The 20,634-nt window shown below is 44.1% G+C and overlaps 1 protein-coding gene across 1 annotated transcript in view; it reads right to left on the bottom strand.

Moving 5' to 3' along the window:
* The window catches only part of ANOS1 (anosmin 1), a 168,753-nt gene extending 166,324 nt beyond the window's left edge, over positions 1–2,429 (bottom strand). The window contains exon 1 of the mRNA XM_032757967.2: positions 2,138–2,429. Coding sequence (XP_032613858.1) covers positions 2,138–2,344 — 207 coding nt within the window. The 5' untranslated portion in view covers positions 2,345–2,429. The remainder of the gene's footprint in view (positions 1–2,137) is intronic.
* Positions 2,430–20,634: the final 18,205 nt, after the last annotated feature.

Raw genomic sequence — 20,634 nt, forward strand, 5'->3', positions numbered from 1 at the left:
AAAAAAAAAAAAAAAAAAAAAAAAAAAAAAAAAAAAAAAAAAAAAAAGGGCAAGCGGTGGGGAACAGGGAAGCTTGGGGTTTTTTATAAGGAGAATGTGTTGCTGGCTTTTCAGATCTTAAAAACGCTTAATCCCTGCAATTTAGATAAATCAGATAGGCATTACCAGGTTAGGGTTAAGGCTCCCAGAATGGCTTTGCAATTGATTACAAACACTGCACTTATTAAGTCTTAACTGAGTAATTTGCAGCTTATTTCACCCCCAGCTAATTAAAATGTAATCAGGATTGTCTAGCAATGTGCATTCTGTCAGCAGTTTTTCTTCCAAAGAGAAATCATGCCAAGGAGACCACAAGAAAAGCCTTTCACGGGAACTGGCTTCATCTAAGCTGCTGCTTTAGCCACTGAAACAGTAAAACAAATAAATTACAGCACTGACAATTCAATAAAAAGAAAAAAAAAAAAAAGGTACTCTTTCTCCCTGGGAATAGGCTGCTCCGTTTTGTTTGGTTTTCTGTTGTTTCAAACAATAGTGTGGCATCTTAGGAGACTGACTTTCAGGGTAGGACTCGGAGGGCTGGAAACCAGGTGCCTGGGGACCGGCCCTCTCCTGGCTCTGTCCAGGATGTCTGGGTAATTTCACCACAGGAGGTGAGCACTGGGTCTTCCATTCCCTGAAGACGCAGGAGGACTACAGAGCGTGCCCATTTCTCTGACACCCAGGAGATGCTGCTTCTACGACTTAGAATAAACTCAACTGCACACTCGCGAACGCGCCAGCTTCACCAGCCGGTTCAAGATCATCCCCGAGGGCTAAGGGGAATCACTTCCACACTCCACCCTTATTAATATGGCCTCCTCTGGCAGCTTAATTCCCAGTGCCTATAGGGGGACCCCCCCCACCCCTTGACCAGCTCCGGCAGGAAGGGCGCCCAGTTCAAGAGCCAAGAGTTTGGCTTCCAGTTCCCGCCCAGACAGGGGGACCCCCTCCCCCCAGCCCCCATTTCTCCTTTTGGTGCCTCCAGAGTTTCCCCGAGGCGAGAAATTGGAAACTTGGAACAGGTGGGCACCTAGGGATAGAGGCGAGAAGAAGAAGGACAGAAGGATGAGAGAAGAGAAAAATAAGCGGAGGATTTCAGAGCTCGCACGCCCGACAGGGCTGGTACAGGCAGGAGCTGCACTCGCTCCCGCTGAGTCCGGAACCTGCTCTCTTGCGCCCACCCGCACCCAGAGCCTCCGCGCAAGTCCCGCGGGGGTCCGCGCCACAGGGCAGAGTCCCGGCAACTCGCTTGAGCCAAGCGCGCGGCTCCCGGAGCCTCTCACACAAGCGCGCGCGCACACACACACTCCCCACCCTCAGGCTGAAAGAACCTACGTACGAGGTTTGGGGGACGGTGCCCTCGGGACTCGTTGAGGAGTATCCAAATACCGCCCCGCCAAATCCCCTGTCCCCGGCACTTCTTCCCTGACGCTCTACGCTAGTCCAGGGCAAGACCTTGAATCTTTGGGGTTCCGAATTGAGGCGCGCACAGCCACCCGCACCCCCAACACGCGCATACACGCACCCTGGAACACGACTTGGCACAAGTACCCTGGCTGGGGCTCCAAGGGCGGGCAGCGAGCTCTGAGCCCTCAGAGAGTGAAAACCATCTTTCAAAAGAGACAAAGTGTCGGCCCGCGGGCACCTGCGGGGCTGGGGCTAGAGGTGAGGTCCCCGGGCGCAGCCGGACGCGCCTCCCGGACTCCCTCCCAGTGCCCCGAAGCGCCTGGGACTTTGCGGGAGTCGCCGCCCGCCCGGAGTCTTGCGCACTCAATTCCCGGGAAACCGCCACATCCACACACCCACTCCCAGCATCCACGACTCTCCCTCCCCAGGGAAATCGCCTTTGGTTTCCTGCTGGGAAGGAGGGAGTTGGGGCAAGATGTCTCGGGCTTCTTTTTCGTTTCAGGAGCCGGGAAGAGGCTGGAAAGGAGAGTTCCAGCACCCCGACTGTAAGATCCACGCCCAGGGGAAGCCAGGATCAGCCTGCGGCGCTGGCCGAGAACTTTGCGCGCCCAGGCTGGGAGGCGCGCACCCCGGTGCGCCCACGCCGCAGCCGCAGCCCCAGAAAGAACCCCGGGCGGGGGCCTCCCCGTACCTGGAAGTGCTGGAAGAAGGCGGAGATGCGAGTGATCTGCAGGCTCAGGCACCTGGAGGCGCAGCGGGCGCGCTGGACGCTCCCGGCAGACAGCGACTCGTCCAGCCGCCGCGCAGCAGCCGCGCCGGGGCCGGCCGCCAGGCAGCCGCTGGAGGCCGCCAGCCAGAGGCAGAGGGTCAGGACCGCGCCGGGCACCCCGGGCACCATGGCTGCGGGTCGAGGGCGAGGGCGCCGGGCGCTGGCCGAGGCTCCCTGGTCCGCGCCGGGGCTGCACTGCTGGGGACCAGGCAGCCGCCGCGACTGAGCCGGAAAGTTGAATCCTTCAACTCCGGCCGGACCCTCCCCGCCGACCTCCCTCCCAGCTCGCCCTCGAGGGGTGGGGTGAGGGGGACAGGAGGCCGCACCATTGGCTGGAAGGCGTGTGAGTGACAGGGGGGCCGGGCGCAGGGCCCGTGGGCCGGTCTCGGGAGCTGCGAGCCCCGGCGCTCCGGGGGAGGGCGACGCCGAGCGGCTTTCCACGCCGCGCAGGTCTCGAGGGGCCCGGCTCCCACGCAGGCGCCTCTCTCGTCCGCACCAACCGCTTCCTGCCCCTCCCACCTCCCCCCTCCGTCCAGGTAAACGTCGGTGTGAGCAAGTCCAGGCCTGCCAGGAGGAGTGTTCCCTTCAGCAGGAGGGAAGAGGCCTCAGGACCCCCAGGGGCGTCCTACCTGCCTGGGGATTGACCCCGCGCCCCTAAGTGGCTTGCTTTCTCCCCGCCCTCCCCTGGGTCCAGGCTTTTCCCACGCTTTCACATAGTCGAATTCCCTTTGCCCAGGCAGTGGAAAGAAGGGAAGAAAACAAATGGCAGTAAGACAGACGGGGAGGGGAGCGTGGACATTTGCCCTACAGTGTCCCGGAGACATCTTCCTCCTTCTCTCCCTCCTGCATTTCTTCCGTCCTTCCCGCATCCCTCCCTCCCGCACTATTTTCCCTGGAGACAGTCTCCGTGCATAGCTAACCACCTTTAGGTCCACACGTCTTGTTTCCTCAGGTGTCTGTTTTTCTAGTAAGCCTTGCACGCCCAAAGTGAGTGCTTTATTCTAAATAGACTTGCGTCTTAATCTCTTTCTTTCCCCACGATTTGCCCCGAGCCTCTTGACTCGGGCTTTTTAGCTTTGGAATGGCTGCTCTGGCCTCTCCTGTCGTTTTGTCTAGTGTTCTCTTAGCGCACGAGTTCTCCCTCCCCAGCCAGCATCCTGCCACAGAAAGACAGGAGGCACTGATAAGACACAACTTGTAACAAAGCTCTACACTCCCCTGAGCCCCATCAGGAAGTGACAGTCTCCTTGCAGGTAGGAGAGCCCAGAGAAAAAAGACCCAGGCACACTCCTGTTCGAATGGAGAACAACTGACTGCTGTTCCTTTGCTCTGACATCTCCACCCTCTCCTACCCAATTGCACTTTCACCTTCGAAAACAGGATCTCCATAAGCACCCAGCTAAGCACAGTCAGGGTATCTAGATGCACTCGCTCTACTCAAAGCTACATCAGAAGGCTGGAATCCTCTTTGCACAAAGCCTGTATAGTTGTTTTGCAATTTCCCACCCTTTTCCCTATTCTTATACACAGGTTCCACTCTGCAATTTTGAGATCTGCCTGTTAACAAATTGCAATGACAGCCATCTGCAGCTATCCTATTATGAGTGCTTTTCAAATACATCATCTTACATGTGTATTTATTCACATAGCTTAAATCAGGAAGGCCAGTCAAATTAATTGGCCTTGGTGTGTTTCTCAGCAAATTAGAAAATCAGGGTCATCTTGTTCAAAAGGTTCTATAGGCAAAGCCAGTTTCATGGACATGCAAGCTGTGCGATGGTACAGTCGCGCTCTCAGAAGGCGTGTTCTGCCATCACCATCCTGAAACTCTTCACAATTTTTGATCAAGTTTCCCTGAATTTTCATTTTGCATGAAGCCTCACAAATTATGTAGCTGACCCTATCTGTAGGTTTTAGCCATGACAATCCTTTACTTCAGGGGTCCTCAACCCCAAGGCCTTGGACCAGTACCTGTCAGTGGCCTGTTAGGAACTGGGCTGCGGCAGGCCAGGGAACATTACTGCGTGAGCTGCGCCTCAGGTCAGATCAGTGGCAGCATTAGATTCTGATAGGAGCTTCAATCCTATAGTGAGCTATGCATGCGAGATACCTAGGTAGCGCACTCCTTATGAGAATCTAATGTGGATCTGAGACAGAGCAATTTCATCCCCAAGCCATCACTTGGTACCCCCAGGTCCATGGAAAAATTGTCTTCCATGAAACCAGTCCCTGGTGCCAAAAAGGTTGGGGCCACTCTTTACTTGGGCTGGGAACCTAGTAATTTTGGCATAAGCTTACACGACTTCAATGATTTGTTTTAAAATTGCTCAGAATTGCAAATGGAAATATTTTTTAAGTATGTTAAACATAATATTAACGAAGAGTAAAGAAGCTAACTATAATGACCCCAAGCAGGCATGTGTATAAAGCCAAGTGTCAATAAATAATGATGTCTGAATACCGAGATTGTCTTCTAAATGTTGTCACTTTCATTTGTGAATTACTAAAAACATTTCCAAAAGCTGTAGGGGATCCTTTCCTAGTGTTTGTTTGGAGTTGTTTTGTTTTGTTTTGAGACGGAGTCTCGCTCTGTCACCCAGGCTGGAGTGCAGTGGCACAATCTCTGCTCACTGCAACCTTCGCCTCCCAGGTTCACGCCATTCTCCTGCCTCAGCCTCCCGAGTTGCTGGGACCACAGGTGCCCACCACCATGCCCGGCTAATTTTTTGTATTTTTAGTGGAGACGGGGTTTCACCGTGTTAGCCAGGATGGTCTCGATCTCCTGACCTCGTGATCCGCCTGCCTCGGCCTCCCAAAGTGCTGGGATTACAGGCGTGAGCCACCGTGCCTGGCCTGTTTGGAGTTTTAAAGTTAAGCAAATACGTGGTCTTGGTGAAGGCAAAGATATTATGTACACCGACATTTTCTTAGGTGACTTGGATTTATAATTTTGCATGTCATATCATGAAATGCATATTCTAGAAAGTGAAATCACAAGGACAAACATGCTGAGCTCTTAAAAACAGCCTTTGGATGTTCACAGGGGTTGCCGTATTTTTTTTTGAAAAGCAATGTATGTGCTACTTATATGGGTTCCATAGCATATTCATTTCTATGAATAAATGCATTTTATAATAAACCACAAAGGAGAACAAACAGTCAGTTTAACAGAAAACTTGGGTTTAAACATATAGAGCCACCTTATTATAAATATGTTAAAATGATATTTGCAGTTATATTGCTTTCTTCCTTTAGAATAATCACAGACATCCTCTGTGGTTATGCAGGCCTTTCTCATATTATTTACTTTAATTGCAGCTTAAAGTAACTTTTAAAAGGAAAGCATTCTAGTAAAGTCAGAATAAGTCAAATTTCGGTGTTTTTTTGTTTTGTTTTGTTTTCATTCTGCCCATGTATGCCCAACTTATTATGCAGCTCACCTTGCAAATTGAAACATGGAAGCTCTCTGACTTTTGACATAACTGGGTAAGCCACAACCTAAGTTCATGAAAGCTAACCACAGGGGAGGAGAACCCTAAGAGTATGCTGAGGAAATGATGGATAAAGGGGTAGAACCCTCAGGTACAGCTAGTAAGACGGTGCTTAGTATGTCTTTCTCCAAATCTCCTTGACCCCCATGATCCGAATTTGTCTAGAGAAGAATTTAACCTCACATTGACTTTGGTTTGACTTAAATAGACAAACACATTTAACAAAGAGAGTAGAAAAGCACCTTAATTATCTCTTATTTATATCTACGTGAACAAAGATAAACCAAAATGTGTGGTTGTCTTGGTCAGTTGTGGAGGAATCACACAAAATAAAGCCCTCTTTCACAGTTTCCAAAAGTTATTATTTTCCTTGTGTTTTCTTTAGTTATTGGTTTTTCTTTTCTTTCTTTTTTTTTCCTGTTTTTTTCTGCAGAGAATGAGAAACACCTGAAATCTTTACTAAAGTAGCCTCCAGGGCCCTAAATTGAGAGATTCTGAGTCAGTATGTCTGGGGTGGAGGGTTGAAATGTCAGCTTTTAAATAATACCCCAAGTGATTCCATACAAATTCAAACAGGGACTACACTTTGAGGGATAATTGATTTTAAAAGTACATCTGAAGCCTGGCTCGGTGGCTCATACCTATAATCCCAGCACTTTGGGAGGCCAAGGCAGGAGGATCACTTGAGCTCAGGAGTTTGAGACCAGCCTGGGCAACACAGTGGAACTCCATCTCTACAAAAAGTACAAAAATTAGCCAGGCATGGTGGTAGGGGGTAAACATCTGTGGACCCAGCTACTCAGGAAACCTAGGTGGGAGGACTGCTTGAGCCCAGGAGGTTGAGGCTGCAGTGCACCCAGATCATGCCATTGAGTTCCAGCTTCAGTGACAGGGCCAGACCCTGTCTCAAAACAAAAAACAAAACAAATAAACAAAAAATTACATAACCATTAAAAATGGTACAAAAAAATTTTATTTAAATAGCATCTATGATTTAATGTTGTTTAAAGTATCTTAGATGTGTGTTTATGTGGATTGGACATACTAGTCTATTTCTTAACAATCAAATGGACATATTTTTCCAATACATTTAGCCAAGACTCTCTTAGACTCATTGTTTTTTTCAGACAGCAACTTGCCTTTTTAAAGGGCTTCCAGCTACATTGGATAAGGATAAAGTTTGAAGGTAGCAAATAATCCAATATAATCTTTATCTGACATTCCTCTCTTGGAAAAGCAAAATGAGAACTCACTCAAAACTTGGAGAACAAATACTTAAATATGACAGCATTTAGGAGTCATGAACAAAACGACATCGTCCCTGGTTTTCGTTCTCGGGGAAAGTAAAGTGAGGGGAAGAAAGTCACAGATGAGGTCTAGTTTCCTTTCTAATTGCCTCCATTTGATGATGCAAGAGTGTGCATCTTCCCTTAGAAACTGCAGTTCACTTCAGGAAAAGCAACAGTGGCAAGATGAAGGAGTGTGCCCTGCAAGCTCGCTGGCCATGACCCATACTTCCACCCTCTCAGGCAATGTTCTCAGGCTTTGCTAGCTCAGTTCCGCTAAAGCTCTTCTTTAACCGCTTTCCTTCTCCTCCAGACTTAACTTCTCTTCTGCACAGCACAGGATACAATTAAGAACTGAATGGATAAATGTCAGATTTGCATCTTTCGCAATGCGGTTTCAGGCAGGAATGAGGTGTACCTTTATGGTACTGTACCCATCTGTTCCCGATGGCCAATTTAATGATTTTACAAATAACAATGATTGCTTTTGACATAGGGTCTTTGAATATACACTCTACACAAAAGACCACCGCATCCATTTACAGTCTTCTGCTTTCTTTTATCACCTCGCAAGGCTAGATACCCTATTTGGGAATAACTTTAGCATATAACACATTTTTCACCTTCGACGAGATTATAAAAATTTAGTTGCAGTCCATACAGTTTAAAGAGATCACTTTTATTAGTCATCTTGATGTTTCCTAAGATTTTACAAAGTTTCAGAATTGTGTTTCCTATTACTTTTGTGCACTAAAGACTATTTTAATGACATTTAAACTGCCTTTGCAAAATATACAAAAAATTGTCAAATACTATGATTTCTAACTACCACCACTTCTCAATAATTTGTCTCTTTGCCCTTTCATATTGTCATGTCACCATCAATCAGTGTTAAATTTGTTTCCTGCCTGTTCTACACTTGTGCTGAGAGTCTAGACTAAGAAATTGCTAAGGTATTTTTCCTGGCTGCAATCGTTACTAAAGTTAAAATAATTAGTAAAAAATAGGCCGGGTGCGGTGGCTCACGCCTGTAATCCCAGCACTTCGGGAGGCCGAGGCAGGTGGATCATGAGGTCAGGAGATCGAGATAGATGATCCTGGGCAACATGGTGAAACCCCGTCTCTACTAAAATTAAAAAAAAAAAAAAAAAAAAAAAAAAAAGATTAGCCAGCCTCAGGAGGCTGAGGCAGGGGAATCACTTGAACCTGGGAGGCGAAGGTTGCAGTGAGCCGAGATCGCGCCACTGCACTCCAGCCTGGTGACAGAGCGAGACTCCATCTCAAAATAAAATAAAATAAAAACAAATAAAGTATGTCAGAGGACGCATTTTCATGTGTCAAGAGCAATTGTCTGGCGATGGGAATGGTGGTGTGCAATGGTGATGTTCGGCTGTGGGTGCACTTTCCCTCCCAGAGCCCCACCGTGAATCTGTCTCTCTAACACATGTGATGGCCTCTGTTGATTCTGGTGTCTTACACAGCAGAACAGATGCTGCACCCAGCAAGGAGGGTGGGTTTTTGAAACCCAGTGGTTTCACAGGCTGCTTGACGCCCGTAAAACTGAACGCTTGCCCCAGTGACAAGGCAGTTAGCTAATTCTACCCTACTTCTAACGTTGCCATTATAAGCAACCATAAATACTTAGGGCTCTCATGTCAAATTCTCCGTACAAGCCGTAGATATTGAAAAACATACAAATAGTTAGAAATACTTAAAGTCAAATGTGGGAGGCTATTAAAAATGTAAACAATAACTATTGTATTTCAAAAATGTATGACAAAAATGTTACTGGCTTGCCCCTAAAATATTTGGAGAAGCATAAACAAATTAATAGAAGCATGAATTTAGTGAAGTCTTAAGTGATATAACTTTAATTAAAAATGATATTTCTCACTTTTGAGTGGCCTATTTTTCATGTCAAGGGCATAATGTACTTTTCAGTAAAATTTGTACTTAAAATTTTGTAAAATGAGACTTTTTTGAAGCAGTTTTTTTAAACAAAGCTCAAATAAATAATCATGTTTATTCTGAATTTCATGTTTAAACATGAAAATAAATCTAACGGTGCTCTTCAGAATTACTGAAACTCTATTCTGTTAAAAGTCTTAAGTGGGTTTTTGTTCTCTGATGTTTTCAAGCCCATTGAAATTGACATTGAGCCACATAAATACCAGGGGATTTGGAGAGAAGCCGCTGGAAAGTACAAAAGCAGCTTTTTAACAGGAGACAGCGCCACACGCTGGCCATTTAAATAAAACGGGAAGGAAAGCACAGAACCGTCTCTGTGTGATAACCTAATTTTAGGACAAAGCTGTCCACTCTACAGCATATATCTGACTGGGGTAATCATGCCACATTCTCACTTAGCACTAACTCAATTACTTTCAGTGTGGGTTTAAATATTGCAAGGCGTTCCTGCATCTCTACAGTCACACTGACCTAAATTAGGGAGATTAGTATAGCAGTTTCAAACAATTTTTTTCCTAACTTTTAAACACTTTCCAAATATTCCCTACAAAATTAACTGACAAAGGTGGACTGTGAATTACATCCATGGAAGCGTCTGTTTGGAACCACTTTTTTTGCAGCTCTTTCATGGCTTGCTTTTTAAGATTTTGTAAAAAATGTGAGAACACATGAATAAAATTTGACGCCAGGGAAAACAAGAGCAAAAAAAGTTGACAGGCCTTATCTGCTGCCTTAGAGAACGTGAAGACGACCCAGAAACTACCTTTCAACACTCACCAGCCACTCTGCACAAGATGAGACAACAGCCAAGAGATGAACATAAACATGTTTGGGAACCTGGGGAAAGCCCTGCATTTTTCCAAGACCAAGTGGGCAGGGCCTGTGAATGTAACTAAGGCATGAACTAACTGTTTCCTCTTCTGTATCCACTGGAGCTAATAAAAAGCATCTCCTAGGACCACAAATAAAACAAAGAGATATATTTTGTTTATTTCCAGGATTTTCTATAGTGGCTAACATGAACCAACTGGAGAATATTCTGCTCTAAGATTGAATTTTGGATGTTTTAGAGTCAGAGAGCAAAGCTGACTCCCTTCTGGTCTCTTCTCCTCATTGTTTCTGGGCCTCTGAATGCCCAGCCCTCCTCGGCACTATGTAGCACATCAAAGATCAACTTTGAGTTCCATGGAGTGCCAAGGCCAAGGGTTTACTTTGCCTTTTGTTTTCTTAGCAATCTGTGTTCCACTGGGACACAGATGGACAACAGTTGAATATCAAACATGGTAAATGGAGCCTGGGCAACATAACAAGACCTTGTCTCTACCAAAAAATAAATAAATAAATAAATAAATAAATAAATAAATAAATAAATAAATAAAATAATCAGGGAGAGTGGCACACACCCCTAGTCCCAGAGAGGCTGAAGTAAGATCACCTGAGCCTAGGAGGTTGAGGCTGCAGTGAACTGTGATTGCACCACTGCACTCCATGCTGGGTGACAAAGCGAGACGCTGTTTTCTAAAATCATAAGAAAACAGAAAAGAAAAAAAGATGGCGAATGGGATTCGCTTGATGTTTAAATGGCGATTCCTAATGGGAATGTTTCTCCCTGGCCTTTCTGGACATCGCCTGAGATAGCTAAGGTAGTTAGCAACATGGTAACAACTTCTGTGCTCAAAAAGAAACTGAAGGGGAGGTGTCCACATGTATTCAACAAGTTTCTTTTTCCTCTCCTGCAAATAATTAGTAGCTACCATTCTGAATTGATGAGAGTTCAGGTGGTATTTATCCCTGAGGAGTTTATTTCCAACATCTCAATGTTCATAATGCTTTTCATATATTGAGGAGGACGGTGCTAGGAAAAGCATTCAGTTGAGAGCATTCATACAGGCAGAAATGCTCCTGAATTATTGATACAGAGGAAGCCAGTGAAGACCAGTGGAGTGATTGGAGAAATGGTCAACTCATTCATATTAGTAGGATGTCGCCCAGTGAATTACTGCTTCCTGGCATTATGCACAAAGAAAGAAATGAAAAGAGATCTAAACCCTTTTCTGTTTTCAGAGGATTAGGTGCACATCTTCATTGTTTATTTAATATCAAAAGACTTCTTATCATCGTCTACAAAAACTTTAAAGTTATGACTATCATAACTGCCTACTCAGATATTAAGGGATTGTAAGACATCATACATAGATGATAGATAGATAGATAGATACAATTTTCTATGTATATATACACAAAATTTCCATAAGTACAAGGACTATTTGTAGACTCTATTTTTATTTGTCAGTTTGTACATTTTAATTCTAATTATATAATTTAAATTTTACAAGCCTTATTATTTTTGTTTTATACACTCAATATTCATTATGATTTAATATTTATTTATCCTTTACATTGCTTCTTCTTTCTTATATTTCCATGTTTCCATATGGGATCATTCGATCATTCCTTCTGCTGGAAGAAGTTAAATATATGCAACTATATATATATTAGTATGGTTCTATTGGAAACAGATTTTCTCAGATTTCTTTTTTTTTTTTTTTTTTGTTGGGACGGAGTTTCGCTCTTTTTGCCCAGGCTAGAGTGCAATGGCGTGATCTCGGCTCACTGCAACCTCCACCTCCTGGGTTCAAGCGATTCTTCTGCCTCAGCCTCCCGAGTAGCTGGGATTACAGGCATGCGCCACCACGCCCGGCTAATTTTGTGTTTTTTAGTAGAGACAGGGTTTCTCCATGTCGGCCAGGCTGGTCTTGAACTCCAGACTTCAGGTGATTTGCCCACCTCGGCCTCCCAAAGTGCTGGGATTACAGGCGTGAGCCACCGCGCCCGGCCTCAGATTTCTTTTTGAGGGGATGTATTGCCATGTCTTTGTTTCATTTTTATTTTTGGAGAATACTTTTTCTACAATAGAATTCTAGATTGGCAGTTATATCCTTTCCTCATTATCGTTGTTCGTTTTTTCAAAGTAGAACACTGGTCTTTTCTGTCATCTTAGACCAGAAGATTTCCCACTCAGTGGTCTTCAAGCCACTCAGCAGACCAGGGAATTACTTCTTGCTGAGGATACAAAAATCTCCCCATCTGCTTTGCTCTGACCTTGTTGAGCTTATGGGGCTGACTTATTCCCAAGACCCCTTCCTTTGAAACTCCTGTTCGTAAACAGCACATATCCCTAGCTTTCCCATGTCTCTTCCCCAGTTTTTTTCCCTGGAGCCTCTTTTTGCATCCTTCTGGATTCGTCACTGTTCTTGAAATAATTCTGTTCCATGTGATAGAATCGAAGGGCAAGTTGGACAAGGAGGCTTTGCATGGGAAAGAAGCCCGTGTAGCAGGAATTGGGGACACTCTTGCTCTACCTGAAAGAGCCCAGTCAGTACTGGGGCTCTGTCTTCTCTCTGTGCTGTAAAAAACAGAATCTCATTTGCCCAGTCCTGACTTGGTGTCCACTTGAGTGAGGGGCTCTGGCCCAGGTGTGGGTCATTTATTTTTGACCGGGGCCCACCACAGACCCTGAGTTTCCTTCTCAGAGATGAAGACTCTGCTTTGGGTCAAGCAGCTACGCAAACAGGCAGCGTCTACGAGTGGCTCCTTGGGGGCCTTTCCCTAGTTGCTCTGCAGAGCTGTAAGATTTGCACGTGTCTCTCTCAACCACCTCTGCCCTGAGCTTTCACTACACTACTTAAGACCAACTCCCTGTTGGGCGTTTCCGAAGGGCGAGACACACGCACAATCCTGCCTCAGGAACCCAGCCCCATTGCCCAGTGCAGGAAGCGTGCCTGGCCTATTGCAAAAGTACCCAAGACGGTCAGTTAAATAAAAGCTGCTGAAAGCATAGAGCCTGCAAAAGACTGCCTGGGTATGAACCCCAGTCAACCCTGTGGAAGCTTTTAGAAGTGCGGACTTGGGGATATTATTTATGTTCTCTGTAGCTCAGTGTTCTCAAATGGAAAATGGGAAGAACATACCAACTTTGCGGTGTTGTCATAAGTATTCACTGAGTTAATATCGGTGAACACCACCGGAAGTGTTAGCTCTTATCACGTCTTTCTAAAATTAGGATATGCTATTATTGTTGCCCTCTTTAAAAATCATGGCTGGATCCCCCTTGCTGATGTGACAGTTGTTTATCATGCAGTAAGAGTTGCTTTATAATGTCTTCCCTCCTCAAAGCTCATCTTTCCCCAGACCCATCAGTGTCAGCCACGCTACGGAAGAACTAAACAGCTGGCACCTTCACGCTGTCACTCCATGCCCATGCCAGTGGTGGATGTTGCTCTCTCCCCTGAAATGGCCGTCTCTCCTCTTGGCCTGCCAACCCTGGTGCACTGAGAAATGTATTATTGTCCCCACCTTAGGTAACTGTATTGTCCTATGGGCAGCCTTTTCTGACATTCTGAGATGACGCCTCCTGAGTATTTTCTTCATGCTGTTCATTTGTTCGTCACGCCTTATCCAGTCTTTGTTTACATGTCCATGTCCATCTCCACTTCTTATGGCCGATGGCTACTTCTGACAGGCGCTCAACAAATTATTTGCCTGGAACTAGAAATACTCGACACTCCTCAGTATGCGGCCTCTTTTTTTCTTACAACTTCTTAATTGTTGTATTCAACATGTAATTTTTACTCTAGGCGTTCAGAAGTATGATATAAGAGTTTACGAATAGCATAAACGTTATCTGAAATTATGGAGGCCTAAACCCCAAATTCATCAGACCGCATTCTCTCTGCTTCCCAGAATGTATTAGTAGTCTGGCTGATTTAATGCTGGATGTCCTGGTTACACTTGCCAGCAGGGGGCACCAAAGGGCTGCCCTGGGAGAACGTCCCAGAACTTGCTTCCAAAGTCAGAGTTGACACTGGAGCCTGAAGTTCTCTCACAGACAAGACACCTTCAAAGACAAAGCTTAAGATGGCAATAATGAATTATCCTCCAGCAAAGCCTGAAGAGGACCAGCGAAGCAAGGAAGGAAATCCTCAAACCATTACCTGAGACACAAATCAGGTGTCAGTCAGATCAAAGATGAATTTAGTATTAGAGAGATACTTCTTAAGTAAAGCACAAAATGCATTAACTAAAAAAAGAGAGAGAGGCCGGGCGCAGTGGCTCACACCTGTAATCTCAGCACTTTGGGAGGCCGAGGCGGGCGGATTGCCTGAGGTCAGGAGTTCAAGACCAGTCTGGCCAACATGGTGAAACCTCGTCTCTACTAAAAATACAAAAACTAAATAAATAAATAAATTAGCCGGGCATGGTGGCATGTGCCTGTAATCCCAGCTATCTGGGAGGCTGAGGCAGGGGAATTGCTTGAACCAGGGAGGTGGAGGTTGCAGTGAGCTGAGATCGTGCCACTGCACTCCAGCCTGGTGACAGAGCGAGACTCTGTCAAAAAAAAAAAAAAAAAAACAGAGAGAGAGAAAATTTCGATCCACTTGGTCATGTTAAAATTAAGGCATATTGTTTACCAAAGACATCCTAAAGAAAGAAAAGAGACTAATTACAATGTGGTAGAAAATGCCTTCACAATACACACTGGACAAAGTGTTGGAATAAAGAATATGGAATTAATTCCTACACATGCAAAGAAAAGAGCACAAACAGAACAAAAAAATAAAAGAGAAAATCTTACAAACAGGCATGGACAGAGGAAGAAACGTATTTCTAAAAGACATGTTTAGAATCATTGGTGATTGGAAAAAATATAAAATAAGCCCACACTCTATGTTATTTTTTAACTTTGGCAACAATTTAATAAAAGCCTGACCATGCTAATTCAGCTGCAATTTAGAAGTCTGACCATGCTAACTTCTTGGAAAGTGTATGGCTCTACAGCATCTTTTATTTTTAAGAAATTAGAGATGGGGTATTACTATTGCCCATGCTGGTCTCAAACTCCTGGGTTCAAGCGATCTTCCTGTCTCAGCCTTCCGAGTAGCTGGGACTACACGCATGAACCGCTGCACCTGGCTTCAAAGCATCTTTGACACTTTGCTGGTGCGAGTATGGATTAATGCAGTGACTCTGGAAAAGAGTTGGACATCACCACCAAAAAACCGACCACCCACATAGATGACGATCCCTCATTTTCACTCCTGGTGCAACCCAACTGAAGCTACCGCATATATATTATCAAAGTCTTGACCAAGCAACTTTACATCAGCACAGCTCACATTATCAAAACCCTGAAACCAATAAAGTGTCCATCGATAGGACAACAGCTGCATAAACTCTTGCACATTCACATACTGAAATATTGTACAGCTGTTAAAATTAACTACAGAGATGCATATGTTAAACAAAAACCTTAATAGTATGTGAAAAAAATGCCAACAGACTACACATGGTAAGATATACTATCTCTTTATAAAGTTAAAGGTAACTAGAATAAAAAAAGATGCTTATTAGTAGCATATATATGCAATAGGGCAGGCGCCATGGCTCATGCCTGTAATCTCAGCACTTTGGGAGGCCAAGGTGGGTGGATCACTTGAGGTCAGGAGTTCGAGACCAGCCTGGCCAACATGGCAAAACCCTGTCTACAAAAATAGAAAAATTAGCCGGGCATGGTGGCATGTCGTGCTGTAGTACCAACTACTCAGGAGGCTGAGGCAGGAGAATAGCTTAAACCCAGGAGGCAAAGGTTGCAGTGAGCTGAGATTGCACCACTGCACCCCAGCCTGGGTGAGAAAAAAAAAAAAAAAAAAAAACCACAAACATATGCAATAAATGTATATAAAAAGATTCATAGGATTTTATTTGGACATTTTGCTAGCTTTTGTTAGCGGCAGTGGGATTTTCTGGTGTCCATTACGCTATTAACAATACCTAATTAAATAGCTAGCTAAATAGGTAAAATGGGCTATACCTGGAACAATGTTGCAAATGTCATGGACCAGGAGTTATAATTTATCTAACTCAGTGTTCCTGAAATTTAAAAATATAATGAAGTCAAAATAACAGTGCCAGACACTACATGGTGACTTAAGCAGCAACACAGGGTCCTAAGCTTCTGTTGCAATATTAAATGCATCATTTGTTAAAAGAATGGGTCAGAAAGCAATGGTTTGTTTGTTTTCTTTTCTTTTCTTTCTGGATGGAAAGTCAGAGAAGAATAAGGCTTAGTAATCGAGTGTTATTCTTAGGAATAATAAGGAACCAAAAGGTAGCGTTCAGATGACTGAAAAGTGTTAGCCTTGGGGATGAAAGAGCCCTAGACTTTTGTAGAGCTGTCTCAAGTACCCAGTGAAACAATATGTCACTGTCAGAAAAAATGAGAAAGTAAAGAGTCCAAGACAGGGAACTGACACATGAGGAGAAGATGAGAACTCCGTGGTTTAAACAACCCATGCTTGCAATGGCACTGGTCTTCTTTATTACTATTTTTATTTTTCCATAAGTTATTGGGGTACAGGTTGTATTTGGTTACACGCGTAAATTCTTCAGTGGTGATTAGTGGGATTTTGGTGCATCTATCACCTGAGCAGTGTACACTGCCCCAGATTTGTAGTTTTTTTTTTTTTTTTTTTTTTTGTCTCTCGTCCCCCTCCTGCTCTTCTCCCCAAGTCTCCAGTCTTTGGCGTGGATGCGGTGAACAGGGAACACTTCTACACTGCTGGTGGGAATGTAAACTAGTACAGCCACTATGGAAAACAGTGTGGAGATTCCTTAAAAAACTAAAAGTAGAACTACCATTTGATCCAGGAATCCTGCTACTGGATATCTACCCAGAGGAAAAGAAGTCATTATTCGAAAAAGACGCTTGCACACACATGTTTATAGCAGCACCATTCACAATTGCAAAATTGTGGAACCAACCCAAATCAATCAATAAGTGGATAAAGAAACTGTGACATGTATATGATGGAATACTACGCAGCCATAAAAGCAATGAATTAACAGCATTTGCAGTGCCCTGGATGAGACTGGAGACTATTATTCTAAGTGAAGTAACTCAGGAATGGAAAACCAAACATTGTATGTTCTCACTGATATGTGGGAGCTAAGCTATGAGGACGCAAAGGCATAAGAATGAGACTGGCCTTCTGTGGAGCTCACTGTGCCTGTCTGCAGGGAGGGAATGCCTTTCTTTATAGCTTTTCACTCTCCTGGGAGACACGGATTTCAGGATCAGTATTATATGCATAATGTTCAAAATAAAATGGGCCAAATGAGATCATATAGGAGTAAGCGTGGGCATAAAAGAGCTACAGGGAGATTTCAGAGGATTTTAAAAGGCACCACAAGCTAGAAAAATAGTTACTACAATAATATGTCTTTCCTTATATCTACGGGTTGGTGAGCTCTGGAATGTGCAGACGGGTAATTTGGGCAAATTTTAAGTAACGCAATATTGGGAAGTAATATGTGGGAAATCTCTATCCGTGTCAGTCATTTGAGGTTTTCTGCTACTTTTATTGAATTGTATTCTCTTATCTCTGTTAAGACTCATTTACTTTCCAATTACTTGGGTGAGTTTCAGGAGAGACTCCTGTTAAATGTGCTTTTTAAATGCTATTGGGAGACTATTCAGTAATATGATAAGTCAACTTCTGTTTCTATCTCTAACCTCGTAACTAATTCTGGGAAAGTTCTGAGCACATGGTGGGGAGAGACGGGGAGAGACGGAGAGAGACGGAGAGAGAGAGAGAAAGAGAGAAAGAGACGGGGGTGGAGAGAGAGAGAGATAATACTTGCACCACTGTAATTAAAGTGAAGGGAAGTGAATAAGAATCCAAGTAAAAAAGCAGACTGTTTAAGTTCAAACCACAGCTAATTATTCTAAAAGCTATTTTAAAATTCTCAATCCATAGGCATTTTTATGTGCTGAGTTTTGTTGTTGTTGTTGTTGTTCTTTGTTTGTTTGTTTTTTGAGATGCAGTCTCCCTCTGTCATCCAGGCTGGAGCACAGTGGCGTGATCTCAGCTCACTGCAGCCTCCACCTCCTGGGTTCAAGCGATTCTCCTGCCTCAGCCTCCTGAGCAGCTGAGATTACAGGCAGGTGCTACCACACCCGGATAATTTTTGTATTTTTTGGTAGAGATGGGATTTTGCCATCTTGGCTAGGCTGGTCTTGAACTCCCAGCCTCACGTGATTCACCTGCCTCAGCCTCCCAAAGTGGTGAGATTACAAGCACCTTGACCGGCAAGTGCTGGTTTCTAATTACAGAGAAATTTTAATGGCTTTGATTTAGATTTGCAATCTCACACACTAACAGCATGAAATACTACATAAGGTGAACTATTATTATTATTAGCTTGCCTCTCTGATGAGTCACTGAAACATTCACTATAAAGAAATGGACTTAGAAATTGAAGGTTGCCACAAAGTTGTCAAAACAAAGAAGGAAATACTTTTGTTATATTCCAAAACTTTCTTTCTGTTTTTTAATGTGGATTTTTCTTTAAGTGAAAGAAAATCTTCTTTTACAAAATATAAACAAGTACATAGGAAGTTATGGAGTAATGACAGCTGTTAAATTCTGGTTTAAGTTGGAGAATTGTGTCATTTTATTTGTGGATACTTTTAGTGTGGATAAGATAAATCTACTGTGGGTGGTTTTGAGTTCCTGCATTATTTTATTTATTTATGTATTTTGAGACAGAGTCTTGCTCTGTCGCCCAGGCTGGAGTGTAGTGGCGCGATCTCTGCTCACTGCAAGCTCCACCTCCCGGGTTCACGCCATTCTCCTGCCTCAGCCTCCCGAGTAGCTGGCACTGCAGGCGCCCGCCACCATGCCCGGCTAATTTTTTGTATTTTCAGTTGAGACGGGTTTTCACCGTGTTAGCTAGGATGGTCTCGATGTCCTCACCTCGTGATCCGCCCGCCTCGGCCTCCCAAAGTGCTGGGATTACAGGCGTGAGCCACCGCGCCCGGCCTGCATTATATCATTTAAATGGGTGCTGCTCAATGCTAAAAACGATTAGGAATTTTAAAATGCAGAGGCCTAGGCCCTACCGCGAGACATCCACATTTAATTGGTCTGGGGTGGCTTTGGTGTCAGTATTGTTTAAAGCACCCTGGTGATTTGAATGTCTCCAGGTTAGAGAATCAACAAGAAGAATACTTTTCCCTAAATTCAAATAGTAGATTTCAGAAAAGTCCTGATAATTGGATTAAAATGATGGGAAACTCATGGTTTCTCAACAACAACCCCATTGACGTTTTAGACAGGATCCCTCTTTGTCTTGGAGACTGTCTTGTGTGTGGGATTTTTAGCAACATCCCTGGCCTTTCACCACTAGATGGTAGTAGAACCTCTTACCACTTAAAACACAAAGGGAACCTGGTGGGGCAAAATCGCCCCGCTCCCCAATTGAGAAGCACTGACATAACCAATCCCACGTTTTTCAAATCATTCATTAGTTCTAGGAAAACCAACCAAATAAATAAACACATCCTTCAACTAAAACAGCATTATATAACAACACACACACAGAGACACACAGACACGAACACGTTAACACACACACACACACGTATGCACACAGATACACACAACACAGGACACAATATTTTAAAAAAGATGTTAAACAACCCACAGCACAGAATGTTTCATTCAAAACATTTTGGGTGATGTTTCGAAGGAAAAATTAACCAATGTGGATGTTTTCCATTTCTTCTACTGTTCCACTACTCCATGCCCCACCCAAACCCTGCCTTCTTGCCGTTCGTATTCGAATAGTCTCAATGGAACTTCTTATAGAGATGAAAACCTTTCGATCTTCCTCTCTCTAACTAGAGAAAGGCTGGAAATAGCACCTGCGAGAGCTCCTTCCCAATAAACTGCAATTTACTGACAGTTTATCGTCTATCAGCTATCAAAGGTGTCCACAGGAAGAACAATGAGAAGCATTTATTTTGTTCCATTTGTTTGCTCTTATTCTCCTTTTTCTCTTCATGGTGGAAGAAAATAAGCTTAAATAGCTTTGTTTCTAATTTGATCTCCCCTCCCCTAGTAATTTTGTGTTTCACCTCTCTGGCAGCAAGTTCGATATTATTTATTCACCCAGTAACTCTCTGAGCCTCTTTCTATGTTTCAAGTCCTGGTCTAGACAGGGTGATATAATAGCAGGCTACATAAAGTCTCCACCCTCTTGAAGGTTACTTATTAACAGCTTATGGGGCCCCCAAAACACTAGCAATTTTGCACCTATGGTTCTCCATGATTGGAAGTCCCTGCCCCTGCCCCCAACAATCACAGGACAAGAAACAGACTACAATGCAACAATTTCTAATACTTATTTACAAGTAGAAGCAATGTAAACAGTATGCTGAATTGCCTCCGAAAGGCCCCACCCACACAAGGGCATTCAACATGCCATAGGGAACCTTATTCCCCCAAATTAGCTGAACTTGGATGTTCACTCACCACATGGAACCCGGTAGGGTGGTGACTTGGAAGCCCGTATTCAACAAAGCCGTAATAATTTGAATCACTTCTCTGCACAAAGTTCCCCAGCACAATTGCAGAGATGCACACAGTACTCAATTCAGCCTGGCGGCAGAGAGACCTTAGCACGAGCCTTCCTATCTAAAGCAGCTGAGGTTGGTTGGAGGTTGAGGGAGGGAGGGAAATGTGTGTGTGGGGGGGAGAGGGCATCTGCTCAGCACTTTTATTTCTGCTTTCAAGTGATCGGCAGAGGCTTGCTTGTGTGATTAAACACGTAG

The sequence above is a fragment of the Hylobates moloch genome, unplaced genomic scaffold, assembly GCF_009828535.3.
Source record: "Hylobates moloch isolate HMO894 unplaced genomic scaffold, HMol_V3 SCAFFOLD_7, whole genome shotgun sequence".
NCBI classification, from domain to species: Eukaryota; Metazoa; Chordata; class Mammalia; order Primates; family Hylobatidae; genus Hylobates; species Hylobates moloch.